This window comes from Schistocerca piceifrons, chromosome 8 (genome assembly GCF_021461385.2).
Source record: "Schistocerca piceifrons isolate TAMUIC-IGC-003096 chromosome 8, iqSchPice1.1, whole genome shotgun sequence".
Taxonomy (NCBI): domain Eukaryota; kingdom Metazoa; phylum Arthropoda; class Insecta; order Orthoptera; family Acrididae; genus Schistocerca; species Schistocerca piceifrons.
This window is the reverse complement of record NC_060145.1, coordinates 456,509,928-456,529,413: the sequence shown is the minus strand read 5'-3', so window position 1 is coordinate 456,529,413 and position 19,486 is coordinate 456,509,928. Positions and strand designations below refer to the sequence as shown.

At 40.5% G+C, this 19,486-nt stretch overlaps 1 protein-coding gene across 2 annotated transcripts in view; it reads right to left on the bottom strand.

Annotated features, from left to right (window-relative positions):
• The window catches only part of LOC124711252 (glycogen [starch] synthase), a 128,803-nt gene that overhangs the window by 58,092 nt on the left and 51,225 nt on the right, over positions 1 to 19,486 (bottom strand). For both annotated transcript variants that reach the window (XR_007005448.1, XM_047241222.1), the window contains exon 6: positions 11,564 to 11,826. Coding sequence is in view for 1 of the 2 variants with exons in the window: in XM_047241222.1 (XP_047097178.1) it covers positions 11,564 to 11,826 (263 nt within the window). In the remaining variant the exon portion in view is untranslated. The remainder of the gene's footprint in view (positions 1 to 11,563; positions 11,827 to 19,486) is intronic.

Sequence of the window (19,486 nt, the reverse complement as noted above, 5' to 3'; positions counted from 1 at the left end):
GAAAGAAGCTAGCAGGTGAAGAAGGAAAACATTATAAAGTCAAGCAGCAAGAGAGGGGTAGAGTATCGCCGAAAGATGAAAAGTAGTCCAACAGTGGCTGAAAAGGAAGACAAATGGAAAAGTTCTGTAAAATAGAAATGCCATCAGAGAGAGCAAGAAAAACTTAAAAATGTGCACAAAATTTTTCCTCAAGTAATAAGAAAAGCTGTCTCCAGAGAGAAGGAAGCACTGCCGAAGTCATCCAATTGGCAGCAAATCAACAGCAAATTGTCAAAAAAACAGTTTTTGGTGAAACAACACACAAAGAGAGAGCTGACAAGACTGCACACGATATCAGTGATGTGATTAAGGCTTTATATCCACAACAATATTAGCCAAATGTCTCTCAACATGAAGGATATCAAATACATAGAAGTTGGCCTAATGCAGAAAAGGTACCTTAAAATGCATGTCAAAGAAGGGTTACAAATTATTTAAAGAGGAATATCCACATATAAATATAGGTCCTACAAAGTATTCTTATTGGCCACTTCATGTACTTCCTACAACAGAGAAAGATCAAGAAGTCATCATGTGCATATATCATGAGAATGTGTGGTTACTTTTGAATAAACTTTCTCACAATATACCATCATTTCCATCCAGTGCAGATGCAATGGGTTGCTGAAATGGTTTGTATTCCTTACAATATCACCTGTGTAAATTGAGAAGGGCAAAACTGTGGAGTGCATGTAGAGCGCAAATTTATTTCTGAAGTTTACATTACTGAAGACATTACCTTCTTGCAGTGGATCTGTAGAAAGTAAGCACAACAAAGATGACTCAATTCATGACCACTGCAAAAGCATCTGGCCTTAAAGATTTCTCTCTTCACATCCTAAACAGCATTACACGAAGAACTCCGTGTACTGGAGGCAAATTTGAAGGATCATGAAATAATGCTGCATTCTGGTCTCTCAGAGGCTTGTGTCATCAAGTTTCAAAAGGAAATAATGCAAGCCGGCTGGGGTTCTGAAAGTGTCATTGTTCACAGCTGTGATATACAAGGTATGTCCACAAAGTAAGTTCCATTTGGTTATATAAAACAAATGTGTATAGATACAGAAAAATATTTATTGTACAAAAATCTACAACTGTTAAACTACTTTTCTACATAGCTTCCAAAATTTTGTAGGCCCTTGTCACAGTGTGGCACAAGTTTTTGTATGCCTTCTTCATAGAAGCTTGCCACCTGTGTATTCAACCATGTTGTAACACGTTCTTTCTTCGTAGTCATCTTTTAAGTGTTAACCATCAAAGGCAGGTTTTAGGTGTAAGAAGAGATGAAAGCCGCTAGGACTTCTTTTCATTAATCTTCTCTTCAATTTTGTGAAACAGTTCATCAGTAACCACAGAAGGGCGTCCATTCTTCATCGTGCACTTTATCACATCCTTCATTGAACAGTCTGATCCATCTTCTAACCACTGAATCACTCATAGAATTTTGTCCATAAACCTTGCAGATTTGCTGGTGAATTTCCTTCGGTTTAACTTTCTTTGCATTTAGAAAATGAATCACAGATCTGATTTCACATGTGGTGGCATTTTCCATTACAGCTGACATTATAAAGAAGCACTACAAATCGCACGTCGGCAGCAGATATCTGAAAATGGCATACATGCCTTCTCCTTGAGTCAGAGTAACTGCTGTGCATGCTCAGAACTGCGATTGTAGTGCTGCCGGAGATAGAAATAGAAATGGAACTTACTTCATGGAAGACCCTCGTACTATCATAGTGTTGTTTCTGACTCTACAAACTGAGACAAGTACACTGTTGTTGCCTTTCATATTGCTATTTTAACAGATTTTCAACAACAGGGCAGGTGAAGCAGGACCTCAGTTCATAAATAGATTAATTTTTGATAATATTAAGGAGACTTTGGATTTCCCACTGACTCAAGCTTCTTTGCAACAGCTCACATAAAGGGTGCTGTTGATGGAGTTGGAGGTGATGTCAAGAGGATGGTAAGGATCGTATGGCTGCGTGCATTGCACAGGAAGGAACATGCTACTAGTGCACAAACATCTGCAGAGGTTGTATGAAGGGTTGTGAGGAAACCATGCATTTCAGATGTTCCTTCAGAATAAATTGCTTGCCTTACTTTTTGGTCTTGAGGAAAAACGGAAAAAGGTTCAGAAAGTGCAAGGAATGTTATCCTTGCAGTACATGAAGCAAAGTGAAGTACCATAGCACATGTGCATTAGTTCAAATTCACCAGCTACATGAGACAGCACCACATATGTATATCACTGTATGTATGGAAATATCAATTCTGAATTTAATAGAGGTCTACCTAATATATAAGTTGTTATGCCAAATGTGGATGAAATAGATACTAATTTTCTATGAAAACTTGTACTTGGGTTGTACTCAATTTCTGCACAAAAAATAATATTTGTCAGATCACCAACATCAATGATTTACAGACACACAAGAAATTTAAAAGAAAACATAAAATTGAGGTGTCATCTTTGAATGGCCTGATGTCCCAGATGAATGTGTTCTGGCTGGTGATACTGGCCTTGCTGTTGAATTTTTCTGGGTGCAATGTGTGTTAAGTAGTTTGTTTCATATCTAATGTCTGCTTACGAACATAACTGCACAAAATAATTGCAGACATTCTGAGACCTTTTTGTGAAGTATAGCCATTATTAAGGCATTTCATGATGTGTTCATAGACTATAGAAGTCTTTACTCTTGTTTTATAGTGTTCTTGTGGTATATTTCAATCGTTTTTATGCTCTATGGCAATTAACTTTTTATGAACAAAATATCACATGCCTATTGCAAACTAGTGTATACAATAATATATATCAAGTTGTAAAAATATAAAAATAAAGTTTTGTTACCATGCAATAACAATGAAATGTTCTGGGTACCACAAAATATTATGCATTAGCTTTTAACAGAATTTATAGCAGAATATCTTCTCAAATAACCAGAAAGACATTTTTCCCATATCTTTTCTCCCTCACATGACTAGCAGATGTAAATTAATTTATTTTACATGGGAGGTAGTGTGGAGTTAAGCTGCCAGAGCAATAGCCAAAAGCGAACTCTAGGAGGTAATAGGGGACACGCTCCACACTGCCAGTCAAAGGAGTCATCGAAGGAAGCGGCATAGGATGTGTGACCGGGCATGGCAGACAAATGGCACAAGTATCCTCAAGGAGAACATCACAGCAGTATGACAGCAGTTGTTCAGCAGCTTCTGCACAGAGACCCTCGACCATGTTAGTGTAGAAGGTGCCAGTGGCCAAACAGATTCCATGGTGGTGGATCGTATTAACATGGCGTAAGATGAATGGACATGCAGACACATAAACAAAACATTCATTGTGTAGTTTTGAACAGACAAGGGATGGGTTCAAATGGGGGAGGGCTATCCAATTGGCTCCTCAGGAAGTACTGTTTAGGACATATAAGACATTGAGAATCCAAGTACAGCATGTGACCAGATAAGACAGTTTTCTATCAAGCATGAGCCCCAGGAATGTCCTAGTTTCAGCAAATGGAAGAGCAACAGGCCCAAAATGTAAAGACAGTGGAAGAAAGCCATTGCACCATCAGAAATTCAAATGAGTTTGTCAGTGGAAAAGGAAAAGCCACTGTCAATGTTCCACAAGTGAAAATGATCTAGACATCACTGAAGATGCTGCTGAAGGAGATAAGTCTGTGGAGTCTGCAATACATAGCAAAGTCATCGACAAAAAGGGAGCCGGAGATGCCTGGAGCAAGACAGGTCATAATGGGGTTAACGCTTACAGCAAAGAGCACTCAGGACAGAGCCCTGAGGCACCCCGTTTTCCTGGATAAAGGTGTCCAACAAGGCTGAACCAACACATACCCTGAAAACTGTTTTTTTTTTTTTTTTTTTAAATTCCTGAAGGAAAAAGGGCAAGTGGCATCAGAAGCCCCCTGTGTATAGAGTACGGAGGATATCAGTCCTCCGGCAGGTGTCACAGGCTTTCTCCAAATAAGAAAACATGGCCACAGTCTCATATTTCTGCAGAGAACCATTCTTAACATGGATTGACAAAGTGACAAGAAGATGGTCAGCTGCAGAATGGCACTCGAAATGCACATTCTGCAGTGGTTAGTAGATTGCAAAATTCAAGCGACCATACCATCCAGCCATGAGTCATATGTTCCATCACGTTGCAAACACAGCTGGTGAGAGAAAGGGTGTGTTAGATAGAAGGGAAGTGTTTGTCCTTAACAAACTTAGGTAGGGGTATGGCAGTAGCTTCATGCGAGTGTCTGAGAAATGTGTCATCTGCCCAAATTTGATTGTATATATAAAGGAGAAAGTGCTTGCCTGCAATAGGAAGGTGCTGCATCATCCGGGTGGGTGGGGGGTATATGTATATTTTTATTTTTAGAGCACAGAAACAACTAGGATCATACGCACCCATGTCAGAACTGTAGAACATGAAGACAAGGAAAGGAGCTAAAAATGACTACACATTAATCCCAATTGATGGAAGAGAAGACAACTAAAAACAGGGATGTGGAGAAAGGTCTAGAAAATATGCCATAGAGAAATGGAGGTCCTGAACCAAAAATTAAATGGTCTTCACCATACTGCTATGACAGATAAAAAGTAAAACATGGTCAACAGTCCACATGTCTTTCATTAAAACGGCCAATAACTCAGACGGCAAACACAAACGAGAACGTAAGTGGTTAAAAGAAGGGCATTCCGTCAGGAACTGGCAGACTGTCACAGGTTGAGTGCAATAAGCACAAAGTGGTGGGGGAGCACTACTTAAATGGCGATGGCTAAAAAGACAGTGCGTGATATACACCCTAGCTAAAATGATCTCATGGCGAGAGGGCCAAGAGGAGGTTTTCCAACCTACTGGAAGAGGCTTAATAATCTGGAGCTTGTTCTCATGAAGAGAGGGCCAGTGGTGATGCCAAAGTGACACCACCTGCTGACAGACGACAACACAGAGATCATCGGAGGGAATGTAAGAGATACTGTGCTGAGGTACGAGGACTGCAGTCTTGGCAGCAGTGTCAGCAGCCTCATTTCCTGACAGACCGACATGACCAGGGACACTCAGAAACATAACAGTGGCTCCATCAAGAGCGAGCAAGTGAGCTTTCCTGGACCCACTGCACTAAGGCATGGACAGTGTACAGCACACAGAGGCTTTAAAGGGCACAGGGAGTCAGAGCAGATGAAGCAATTGGAAAGCCAGTGTTGCCGGATGTACTGCAAGGCCTGATACAGGGTGAAGAGCTCTGCTGTAAATACTGAACAGCGTTCTGGAAGCCAATACAGAAAAGTGTTGGTGCCAATGACGAAGGCACACCCAACACAGCTGTCAGTCAGACAGCCACCCATGTACACAAAGGACTATCACATAGTTTTGCGCAAAGGTCATGAAACTGAAGGCGATACAGCAAGGCTGGAGTAGCATCCATGGGAAGCGAATGAAGGCCAAGGTGAACACAGGCCACCACACAAAGCCAAGGTGGTGAAGGGTTCACACCCACCGGGAAAGTTTCAGGTAGCGTGACGTTCAGCTGCTGGAGCAAGAATGGAAGTGAACTCCAGGATGTAACGGGGTCAGAAAACGGATAGCACAAGGGAAATGGTCACACGAGTATGTGTCATAGAATCAACCACTTGAGACGATGGCCAAGTTGGACATTGCAGAACAAGAAGTCCAAATGTGAATAGGTGTGAGTGGAGTCTGAAAGCAACTTGGGTGCTGAAGTGTTAAGACAAATGAGGCTGAATTGACTGAGGTCAGCTAAGAGGGAACCTCTCAGACAGGTTCTGGAAGAGCCCCAAAGACGACTGTGTGCATTAAAGACACCAAGCAGCAAAATGGGGTGAGGGAGTTGACCAGTAAGCTGGAGGACGTCTACCCTGGTTACACCAAATGATGGAAGGATGTAGACGTTACAAAGAGAAAAGCTGAAGCAAGGAAGGAAAATATGGACTGCAACAGCTTGCAGCTGCGTGCTTAGTGAGATGGTTTGGCTGTGGATGTCCTCCCAAATGAGCACCATGGCTCCTCTGTGAGACGGAATGCCACCCACAGGGGGAAGGTCAATGTAGACCGGAAGGAAATGCAAGAGGTCAAAGCAGTCATGAGGATGCAATTTTGTTTCTTGGCAGCAGAAAACAAGTGGACACTGTGATTCCACCAGTAGTCTTAATTCTTCCCTGTTGGATCTAATGCCATGAATGTTCCACCAGATGACAGTGTTGACAGGGAAAGCTGACAGTGAGGGAACCAATGTTGAAGACTCACTGCTACAAAGCATAGAGGCTGGAGGATCCTGTTTCTTGAGATCTACAGAGGTGTCAGCATTCTCTCTGGGTTGACCTGTGGAGTCCAGGACAAAAAAATGGTAGGTGGTATGCACCAGTGAAATGGAGGCCGGCCAGGTGACAGTATCATGCGGCAACAACACTGAAGAACTCTTCGAGTCAGGAAGGAGAAGACCGTTTGTTTGATTTCTTAGAATCTTTGCATTTGGCAGATGATGACTCAGATATCTGTTGGCGTGAGGGAGTGTTCTTTCTTCCTTTTCTGGCCTGCCAGTTGTGAAGCAGGTGATTTTGCTGTTGGGGGCAAAGATTTTGTGGCTTGTTGCACAGCTGGAGGAGAAGATGAGAATGCTACTGTGACGCTGGGCAATTTTACAATTGTAGTGCTGAATTTGGGGTTACAAATCCATGTGCCCATGTCCTCCATGGAGTGAGGCATAACAAGAACATTACTGTAAGTGCCAGATGGTAAAATGCAGGTCTTTTGACTAACCAACAATTTGTGAGTGACAGGGTAACGTACTTTTTCCCCCCCACCCAGATCTCCTGGATAGCCTGCTCATCAAGATACATAGGACGTTCTAATGATGAGGCTGCATGGTCACCACTGCAATTGAGACAGCAGACAGGAGGAGGTGACCAATCACCCTTGTGGGCATCTCTACCATAGGTTACACACTTGGCCATGTTTTGCAGAATATGTCAATATAATTGTAACATTGACACTGGTAGGAAAGAATCTGTTTGGAATGTATGGCCAGACTGAGATGACCTCATAGCGTGCTTTGATCTTTGGTGGAAGCACTGCTCTATCAAACTAGAGGAAGAGTGCGTGTAGGCACTGAGGTTGCATCAACCTTTTTCATTACCCGACGGACTACAGTGACACCCTGACCTGAGAGACAAGTTTGGATTTCTCCTCCAGTCAGACCACTGAGGAGCCCAGTGTACATAACACCACACAACGAATTCAGCATTCGATGGCCTCGACATGAACAGCATAACTACAGAGGAGCAAAGTTGCAAGCAATTGTTCGGCCTGAAAATCACAATTGGTCTCCAACAGTAAAGTTCCATTACATAAACAAGAGCAGGATTTCACAAGGATTGCAATTGTATCAACACCTTTGTGAATAATAAGTGGATTAACTGTAGGAAAGGACTGACCCCCTCCAGTATGCGATACCACGAGGAACCGAAGTGCAGTTGGGAGATTGATTGAATCTTTAGCCTCATTCTGTTTATGTTTATTAGACATCGACTGAGATGGTGATTGGCTCATTGTGAGAAAATCCCCAATGTCTGCTAGAGTCTCCGATGGTGTGCTCCTTCCGACTGCGGCCCCACTCCCCCCTCCCCTACATTGAGTCAATGCAGCCTCCTTGTAAACATTATTTCTTTATTATGTCTGTTTTGGACTGCTAATTGGCAGCAGAAATTCACACAAAATAACCACTTTAAAAAGTCATAAACAAAACTATTCTGCACAGCTAACATTTAAAGTATAAAACACACACACACACACACACAAAAAACTAACCACTGTCCCTGGTTGCTGAGGCCAGATGTGCACAGCAACTGCACTTCTTGGGAGAAGCAATCCATGGGTGGTGTGAAGATTGTGATAGGGAAGGTGAGGGGAGGGACAGTAGGGCATGGATGAGGGAAAGTGTAAGATTGTGAGTGTGATGGTGGAATAGATGGCTGTGTAGTCCTGGGGCGGGAACATGGAAGGGGATACGTGGGTGAAAGACAGGGACTAATGAAGGCTGAGGCCAGGGTGTTTCAAAAACTTAGGATACATTGCGCAGAGTTCTGCCCCCCCCCCCCCCCCCTCCTTCTCTGTGCTATTTGGAAAAGTTGGTATTGGTACACGGTGTTTGTATAAAGGATCCAGATGGAGCAGGTTATGAAACAGTCATTGAAGTTTAGCACACTGTTTGAACATCATGTTCAGCAACTGAATGGACCAGTTGTGTGCCTGCCAAAGTTTGTGATTGATCATTCCTGCAGACAGACAGCTTGTTGGTTGTCATGTCCATGTAGAAAGCAGCACATTGGTTGCAGCTTAATTTTTAGATCGCATGACTGCTTTCACAGGTGGTCTGGCCTTTCATATGGGATAGATAATGCCTTTGACTGGAATGGAGTACGGAGTGGTGGTAGGATGTATTGGACAGGTCTTCCATCTAGGTCTATTACAGTGATATGAGCCATGAGACTAGTGGATGGGAGCAGGGTTGGAGTAGGAATGGACAATGATATTGCATAGGTCTGATGGGCCTAAGAATGCCACTGAGGGAGGGTTTGGAAGGATATTCCTCATTCAGAGCATGACAAGACAGTCAAAACCCTGGCAAAGAATGTGATTCAGATGCTATGGTCCTGGGTTGTACTGAGTCATTAGAAGAGACAAGGCAGAAGATATCTGTTTCTATACAGCGTTAGGAGGGTAATTTCAGTCTGTGGAGGCCTCAATGAGACTCTTGGAATATATGGAGAAGGACTGCTCATCACTACAGATGTGACGGCCACAGGCCTCTAAGCTGTATGGAAGGGACTTCTTGGGATGGAATGGTTGACAGCTGTCAAACTGGAGGTATTGCTGGTGGTTGGTAGGTTTGATATGGATGGAGGTACTTACGTAGCCATCTTTGGAGTGGAGGTCACCACCGAGGAAGGTGGCTTGTTGGGTTAACAAGAACCAGGCAAAGCGAAATGGAGAGGTGGTGCTGAGGGTCTGGAGGAATGTGGATAGGATGTCCTCACCCACTGTCCAGATCACAAAGACGTCATCAATGAATCTAAGATGGGAGAGACGGGTAGAAATGTATGAAAAGAAGAGTAGCTGATGTGAGGTTAGCAAGTGCGTGCTGCAACAAGGAAGAAAAAGGGGACGGGGTTGGTAGGTCAAGGTCACCAGATTCATGAGGCACAGGAAGGTACAGAAAGTAACATACAAAAATATGGGAGAGTGAGGCAAGAATAGTGATCAATTTGAAGGTCTAGGATTAATTATATTGGCAGTAATCATGTGGAACACACAATGCTGGACCAGTAATCAGAGCAGTCACATAACTGTGATGTGCACAGACAAGAAGGTTGATACACAGTGTGGCTTGTAAGTCAGAGCACGTGTGGTTTGGTATGTGACAAATAAGACACAGGAAAAAAGAGAAAGAAAATCACAGACACTGAGTAAAGTAATGCATTACAGAGTGTAACAAAGGAAAACAGCACTGAGTTGTGGGATGGAAGAAAAGCCACAAGGCAAAATCAAACAATGACAAATTCAGGCTGGAGTAACAACAATATTATGAAAGGGATAGAATGCTACTTACCATACAGAGGAGATGTTGGGAACTCTTCCCGCAATGTATCCTACATTCCCACAGCCCCCTGGCCTCAACCGTTAGTCCCTGCCTTTCATCCACCTGTGACCTTTCCTGCCCCCACTCTATTTCATCACCACACTCTTTAGTATTTTTCCTCTCCTCTACTTCTACCCTTCCTCCCCCCCCCCCCTTCCCCCCAAATTAAACTCCACAACTGCACCTAGCTGCCTTACCCTGTCTCCACTGCATCCCTACACGCTTGCACAAGCAGCACTACACCTTCCCCCACCCCTACCCTGCTCCCTGCTATCCCTCTCTCTTCCCCTCCCCACCCCAGCCTCCTCCATATCCCCACCATTCATAGACTGCTTCTCCCATGAGGTGCAGTTGCTGTGCACGGCCTGGCTACAGCAGCCAGAGACAGAGTGTGAGTGTTTTCTACTTTAGAAAAAGGCTTTATGGCCAAAAGCTTAAATGTGTAGTAGTGTTTTTGTTGTGCCTATCTGCGACTCAACACATCCTCCGTATGGTCAGTAATTTTGTCATCACTCCATCTAGGATTTTTCATTATTTGATGATGCATTTGCATGATTGAAAAACACATACCTATGTAAACCAATTCCTCTGACTTCATTTTCACCTCCCTCTTTAACATGGCAAGAATTTTCACACATACCTCTTAATTATATCACAAATTGCATTCTTCAACGAATAGCTCCTTGAAATGATGTCACACTGCCTCCAGTCCTATCATCTTTAAAATCTCATTAGCAGCACATACTATTATTGTAACTTTTTCTTAAGAATGTCATTGTCCGTTATTTTCTGACATGCTAAACTCATTACAGCAATCTGTACATTGGGACACTTCAAGCAACCGTTACGACGAAGGAGTAACCGAGGACCTTGAGGCAACCGTACACCTTTTTGGCAACAGAAGTGAATTAGGCTGGTCTGTGGTTTCCATACAGTGTACCACAACGATCCTCAGGCTTCCACCTCATCCAGTGAAGTACAATCTTTGCGAATAATGAATGGATGACACAGATGGAGTGATTGGCTGTGCAGATGAGAATATATGAGTGCATGCTGGTCTTCATCTGAGGATCTGAGAGTTGTGTTCAATGAGGCCACAAATACATCCTTTCCATGGAGTATGTATTGAAAGGAAGAATCACTCCAACTTCACGTGAAATATGAATAATCTGTATGATCAAAAGACAAGATAATGACGATATTTACATTACACTTTGAACTAATAACCATCAAACAAGAAAAAAGGGCACTTGTTTGGTATGAAATTAGGTCCACCATAGTCATATTGTTTAGTTATAAAACTATTAGGTATGTGAACAAGTAATTAAAAATGAAATACAGCTAACTAACATCTCGAAGCATGATTTTTTAAGAACTAATGAATCATATCGGACTGTGTGCCATTATCAATTTGACTGGATTATTTCACTAAAATGATTTAGGCAGATAAATGGTTAATTTTAGCATAGCATGCTTATGAAAAGTTATAAGAAAACAGCCAGTTTATAAATATGCACAGGGCATTAAGAGAATGTAAGACTGCAAGCTACATGCACAAACATTTTTATCTAGTGTTATGGATCTGAAGCAAAGCTACTTGAAAAGGAACTATGCAGGATACAAGAAACTATGAATACGGGATATCAGCCTTCATTTCCAAAATGTCATTTTTCACTACAGCAAACCACTGAAATGTGTAGGGAAATACACACAATGAATAAAGAAGGAAATATTCTGGAAAATATATACAATGAATAAATAAGGAAAATGTCACAACAACACAACACACACACACACACACACACACACACACACACACACACACAAAACGTGTAAGAGAATGAAGAAGTTCAACTCACCCATAAAAGTGTCCTCTTACGAACTCATGTATTTTCTCTTTTGACAGAGCATGCAAGTTCTGGAATTCATGGAGAGCGAGGAACTTTTTGACATTAAGACCATTTGGAGTAATTACATCAGGCTTTCGCTTTAAGAGGTGCTCAGCTTCAAGTCCTGTGATTTCGGACACAGTAGTAAAGACATGCGCAAGGTGAGTAGCTGCTCGTTCCAGACAGTATCGGTGATAAATATTTCGCTTCCCAGCTTCTTCGTCAATGTTGAACTATTCAAAGCAAACAACCTATTATTGTCCGCTACAAGAAACAACAGATACAGTATCTAAGTTCTCTCTCTCAGAGTCTAAATCTTTCAATATTAAGCTGCTAAATGGTTTTTCTGTAAAAATTGTTAAGCAAAGATGTGTAAGATAGCATTAAAATTGTGTACAGAGCTTAAATAAAATTCAAAATAAACAATTTGTTGTGTACTTAATGTCAGAAATAAAAAATACTAAAAACTAAAACAAAACATGGAAGAAACACTGATACTTTCAAAGTGATAAATCCCTGTCAAAACTTTGCAAGTGAATTTTGCAGCATCATGGTGGCTACATTGTGTGACAACCCTCCATCCCCCATCCATAAAGGTTTTGTTTTGTAACTTTAGGAATTAGTTATGAAGATGTTGCTGTCTAAAGAGGACATTTGTATATGTCGACATAATAAATGTAAGTGTGCTTTGTCTGTGCATGTCGTCTTAACTCTGCCACACACTTCCGCAGCCATAAGGATGTTACGTGCTACGTCAGCCCTCCACCCCCCTCCCGTCCACATGGGTGGTTTGGAGCTGGAGGGATTGGGTTCTAAGATATGGGTGTCAAAAGAGGGCATAAACTAATGGACTTCTTATGGGAAGACAGTGAAGTAGCTTGGAATCGGGTGCTGAAGGAGCCAAGACTGACTAAAATGTCCCTTCCAAGATGTTGGAGAATGTTTTAGAATGTTCCAAAGTGTTATAGAATCTTTCAGAAGATTCTAGACTGTTCTAGATCTCCAATGTAATCCCGAATTAATGGGAAGTGCATTGCTTGCAAATTCTGGACACTTTCGGCAAATACTTCCAGTTATTTCACAACCACCAGCGGATTAAATCAATGCATGTTTGAAGAAACCATTTCTTTGGTTTTGAGTGAGGAAAGTACAATTAAGAATAAATACGAAAGCTTAACTTTCCAACGATGAAGCAGCAAACCATTCTGTCTTGGAGAAGGCACTCACTAACTGTGTAACTGGTCAAAATGAATTTCTAAATGACTTATGTAACAACCAAAATGAATTAATAAAGTTTTCTCAAACATTGCCCAAAATTAATTAAGTTAGTTATTTGAAAGAGCAATTTTTGCAGTAAGAAACACAGTAGCTGACAATATTAATTTAAAAATTCAAAACAAGAAATGGTGACGAACAGTTATCAAACAATAAAACTGAAGCAGAGGTTGAAAATACCGCTTCAGTTATAAATTACTTTATTTTCACATGACCGGTTTTGGGCTGTTATAAGCCCATCCTCAGGTGTCGTACTGGAAATAGAAAAGATGGGAGATAATTTTCACACACCACAACACACATAAAAAACATCACAAATTTGCCTCCTTGTTCGCATCCGCTACTCCCTGTTCTGCACTAATAGGCAGCACACCGCGCCTGGTACACACGACACTCAGGGACCACAGCACAATGTAAATTCCCTACCCAGGCAGTCATCCGTAGTACCGTCTGGTGCCACTTTCGCATTGACATAGGTTTTATAGCACCTAGCCCGACCGGCAGTTTCAAAATGTTTTTTAAAAGTTTTTAATCTGAGGATGGGCTTATAACAGTCCAAAACCAGTCGTATGAAAATAAAGCAATTTACAACTGAAGCGGTATTTTCAACCTCTGCTATAATGCTCAGTTGCAGATGGTCTGCCAACAGGATTGTTTGTAATAAAACTGAAACAAAAAAAAGGATTTATTCCAAGGATTCCATTTATATCTACCCAACTGCAATTTAAACCTAAAAGACAGCAAATTGTAGTAAGATTAGCACTTAGCACCACCATAAAATTAATGGGGTTGCAGTTATAGCGCAGCAGCATGGCACGACCGGAGCAGCACTGGTGGAACAAACCAGTGCTCCCCAGTGTGTGTGATTACAGTGCTGTTGCGAGCAGAGCAGCGCCGAGTGAATGAAACATGTCTGTTTCACAGTGTGGTTACCAGAGCATTCAAGTGACTCCATTTGGGCAATGCTGTCAGCTGTTGCTGCAGGAAGCGGAGTCACTGCTGTTGCCAGTGCTTCTGTTTCAGTTGTGCTGTTCAGAAAATGGCATGAGTGGAAACCTTGATTGCAACTGCTTTACTTTGTGTTTGTTTAAATATTCTTTCCCTAGATACAAAACCCATTGAATGCAAGATAAAACACCTTAACAATGGATACATCTCACCGCCAATGAATAAAAAGTCAATACAGCTGATGTGTTTGTTAGTGGAGAGTCTGGCAGTACATTAAGCTCCCCTTCTAGCATCAACTGAAATACACTAGAAGAATGAAATCTACCATGCTTCGATTTCCTCCCCGAATCCCCCCAACAACAATTATAATGAACTTACATGAGCGTCTGCTGCTGCTGCTGCTGCTGCTGCCTGTAGTATGATTGGTTGAAAATGTTTATAACTAGAAAATACTGTACCAGATTTTCTGGGCATTTTAGATGAATCTCTTTTTCCCTCAACATCACTGACTGCATTTGGAATGTTCTGTATGTTATATAAGTGATTTACAGCATTTACAAAATCATATTCCAAAGGCACACTGAAGCAGATTGGCTGGAGGCAATCCCACAACACACATTGGTAGTCGACTCCAGAACTCTTAAAGTGGTTGTGAATCCCTCTGTTAACGTCAAAAGCCAAATCTTGAAAACTACATCCGGTTTCTAGGATGCTGTAACAATTCTTGTCTCACCAGCTGTTGAATAATCCATAAAAAGCTACATTATTCCATTGAAAAAAACTGTATTTACAAGTATATCATGCTAGATAAGGAAGCTATGCACAGTAACCACGTGACAGCATAGTCCTCCTTTGTCTGCTATCAGTTCCCAAAATCTCATTTCAACAACTCAAACCTTTTGCAAGATACAAGAATGTTATGAATATTTCATTCTCAATTTATCGTCTGGGTGGATGAGTGGAACAGAGTGCACTATACACAATCCATTATATCAAGAATGGAGTCAGTTATACAGCCCATCCCAAGTTTACAGAGTAGTTCAATATGTTAGCCAAATTTGGTATGCAGCATGCAAATCATTCAACTTCCTTGCAGTATCTTATTTAATTTTGATATACAACAATAACTATAACAATTATTGAAATAATAACCAGTTTATCATGACGCTGATGAATAAAGCTATAAGGTATTTCTTAATTACATAAACAATTTAAGAGAATCTGAGCAGTTGTCTCAGGTTGTTTGCAGATGATGCTATCATTTATTGTCTAGTAAAGTCACAAAAGATAAAAATAAATTGCTAAATGATTTAGGAAAGATATATGAATGGTGCGAAATTTGGCAATTGACCCTAAACAACAGAAAGTGTGAGATCATCTACATGAGTACTAAAAGGAACCAAACTTCAGTTAAACAATATATAAGTCAAATGTAAAGCCAATAAATTCAGCTAATCACCTACAAATTACAATTACAAACAACTTAAGTTGGAAAGAATACACAGAAAACATTGTGAGGCAGGCAAATCAAAGACTGCATTTTATTAGCAGAACACTTAGAAAATTTAACAGGTCTAGTAAAGAGACTGCTTACACTATACTTGTGCATCCTCTTTTGGAGTACTGCTGTGTAATCTGGGGTCCTTATCAGGTAGGATTAATGGAGTACATTGAGAAAATTCAAACAGAAGCAGCAGGTTTTGTATTATCAAGAAACAGGGGAGAGGATCACAGGTATTTATGTAAGTGTTCCAAGTCGAATCAACTTTTCAAAAATCAGTTTTGAAAATGCTATTCCACCTACTTTTGGAGGTCTGTAGAGGACACACATTAGGCAAGTTTTCTTTGATATTTATGAACATATATTTGACTTGATTTGTTTTTTTTTGTTTTAATTACTAATGGATGTGAGTAACACAGTCAGTAATAAGTCAATGTGTTTGTATGTCACTACTATACGTGTTCATCTGTTGCTTCTGTGGTGTCTTAGGACAGTGGAATCTATATTTAGGGAACTGGAGAGCATGCTTGGCTTGAGCCAGAAGACCTGTATGTCGATATTCTGAAATATATTGCAGAGTTCATTGAAATGAGTTGAAAATGATGGCTAACTATGTTCTATAGTAACAATACAGAAACACTGGAACTATTCACTGCAAGAGTTGACAAGTTCATAGCTCCTAAAGCACAGTCTTCAGAGTTCATTTTTTCCAGCCTTTATCTGCACCATTATTTCTTGTTCAATGCTATGTAGCCCAAATTCAGATGTCACATTATTCAAAATTTTTATCTTTCAGCAGTGTAATCTTCACATATTATCTGGCTTGTCTTTGTGAGTTTCTCAATCACTATGATTGTTTCAGATCTTTTCATATATGATACAAATTTCACGCCTGCGGGTTTCAGGTAACTTCTGATTACAGAAAGTGTTGCATATATATTTTCTCCCTCGCTTTAAGCTTTTACAATTTGAAATGGCTATGTTTAGTTGTATATGTTTGAATTTTAGCAGTGTACCTTTCAGTGCTGCAAAAAATATATCCTACACATTGCCTTCACTTAGAAGAATACAAATTGATTCATCAGACAACATTACTGGACCCCCAACTCAAAAGGCAAGGATTTTCAGATGACAAACCATTTCAGAACAGCTACACAAAGGCTACTGCAAAAATGAAAGTGTTGATTGTCCATCAAGAAAAAACAGAGCTCATTTCTCACAACCAGTTACTGCTGTGACAAGAGATTTCTTCAGTCTGGGAGGAGTTCAACGAAACTATTAGCTTCAAGCAAGTCACAACCCGTATAGTGTGGTGGTTGTTGAAGTGGACAAATATTTAGTGGAGGGATGTTTGCGCAGAGACAGCAATCTCTTAAACTGGTGGAAAACAAGAAAATTTTTGTGACCAGTGCTGTATCAGTTGGTTCTAAAAGTATTGTGTATCGCAGCAAAATCAGTGGCGTGTGAATGAATATTTTCAAAAGCAGGACAAATGGACACTAAGAAATTAAAGAGATGCGTATAAACTAAATTGTGTCAAGTTTTATTTATAAATGACAAATTTATTAATTTTTCCTTTTTGGGAACAGACTAAATTTAAAGCTTTTGTATATGAAAATTACTAGGGACACAATACACAATTATTTCTCCTTCCTTCAAAACAGGACCAAATCAAATAAAAATACAGGTTTAGTAATCTGAATTAAAAAGGCAATGTACCTTTCTTTTACTTATTTTTGTGAGTGAATGGTGGGTGCTCAGTCACAAAAAAGATCTAGTTCATTCCAGTGAATGATCACTCCTTATCTGATCGATGAAAAGAACAGTTTTGCCCATCTCTAGTAAGCATATAGTAACTATTGTGAACAGTATGCACTGTTTTGCACATATCGCAACTGTTAAATCAAATTACAGATACATTAATGCATATTCTTATTGGGGATTGTGGTATTTTGAAATGTTCGAAGTCACAATCAAATGGGGAACAATAAATTTAGAGCCATATTACAAATGGCTAAGAAATGTTATGACATCAGGATACGTCATTTGTCAATCAAATGAAGTACAATTTACTCATGTCACCACTTGTGGACACACTAATTGAGAGGGTTCTAGAAATATCATGTGTTACCACTATATCCACAAACGGGAGGATATGATCAAGAGGATTAGTATGAGGCACCAGCTAAATGTAGAGTTTGCAAATGTTAAAAAGGCTCAGCACTCATGAACTATTACTGGAAAACGTTTGGTAATAAAGTTATCATTTATTCTAAGCTTTATTAATCTCATTGTCACCATCTTCCTAGTAACCAAAGTCCCCATCAAACTGACTGTTTCTGTTTCTAACACCATTACCTTTTAACACCACCGTTATGATTGCAGATTAGCACAGTATGGTCCAGTCACATTAATGTGACCACCACTTATGTTCAACATCAACGTCCCATAACCACTCACATACAGTAGCTGGTAGCACTAGGAGTATAGGATATTCATCAACTGTGTATGAGGAACACAGGAAACAGTACAGTGGTTGTCATAATGCCAAAATGGTGCAATTTATCTGCTGCCAAAAGGCCTTGATCAGTGGTTTTTGGGTCACAGGCAGAATCATTTCCAAAACTGCTAAGTGTGTAAACTGTTTGTGTGCCACCACAGTTAAAGCATACAGTGCGTGGCAAAAATGGCACTATCCAAAATCGGTCATAGATGACAGGACTGAACAACAGCTGGGGAGATGTGTACAATGAGACATGCAACTGTTGAGTAACTAACCACCCAGTTGAAGCACAGGGCTACCAACAGTTTAGCAAATATTGCTACATACAGGTCTCCGCAGCAGGCACCTGGTTCGTGCACCCGTGCTGACTGCCATTCACTGGCGATTAAGGCTGGAATTTGCATGCCAATACCACAACCAAATATCTACAGGGACAACAGGTGGCCTTTTCAGATTATTCATGTTTTATACTGCACCTGCACGAAATGGCTCGAAGTAAACAGTTTGCAACAATCATCGGAAAGGTCCATTCCAGAGTAGGGAGTGTTATGATGGGGGAAATGTTTTTTCACGGCACTCCCTGGGTGATCATGTCATTCTGGAGGGCACAATGGATCAACACAAGTATGCATCTACATCTAGGGACCATGTCCACCCTGCTATGCAGTTTGTTTTTCTTGAGACAATGGCACCTACCAGCAACATAAGGAAAGTGTCACAGCTCACAGTATACGTGCATAGTTCAAAGAGCAAAGGCATGAGTCTACCACACTCCCCTGACCAATAAACTCCTCTGATCTAAACCCAATTGAAAATCTATGGGACCACCTCAATCTGACTGTTCGTGCCATGGAACCTCAACCGAGAAAGCTAGTTCAGCTGGTCATGGCACTTGAGTCGATACTGCTCCACATCCCTGTCTGTACCTTCCAAAATCTCACCGACACCCTTCCTGTGCTGCAAAATGATGTTATTCAGGCTTTTGACAGGTTGTCACATTAATGTGACTGGACAGTGTATTATTTGTCATACAAAAGCCATCATACTTTAGTTTATTCACCTTCATTGCCTATGAATGAATATTTGCGTTGTTTTGTGAGTTATTTTCTGAATTAGTGTGTTGTCTTGTTTTTGTGCCAAATTTCATGTGGATTATTGTCGTATATTGGGAAAATACACATGATGTGCACGTGCGCGGCCCGTCACTGAACAAGCAAGCAGCAACCGATCACAAACAGCCAGTGTGATCCCAATGGTGAAGTACTTTAATCCTGAGAAATGGTAAATACTCTTGATCTAAAGTACCTCCAAACTGAGACACACGTGGGGTATCTGCGGAGACACATTAGAATTCCTCCACTTTTATTACATGGACGAAGTCATTTTTAGTTAGATTAACATTTGAGAGGGAGTCCTTTTTTTGGTCATATACTCCATATCATGTGTAACATTGTGGATTGTAAGGTCTGTCAAAACGCCCACAAATTGTCATACATTATGAATAATGAGCACCATCCATTAACCTATCAAAATATCATGAACTGAATTGTGCTTTTCAGTTTTTGTTTCTAGTGATTTATAATAATAATAATAATAATAAAATAATAATAATAATAAATTATTATTATTATTATTATTATTATTATTATTATTATTATTTGCCATT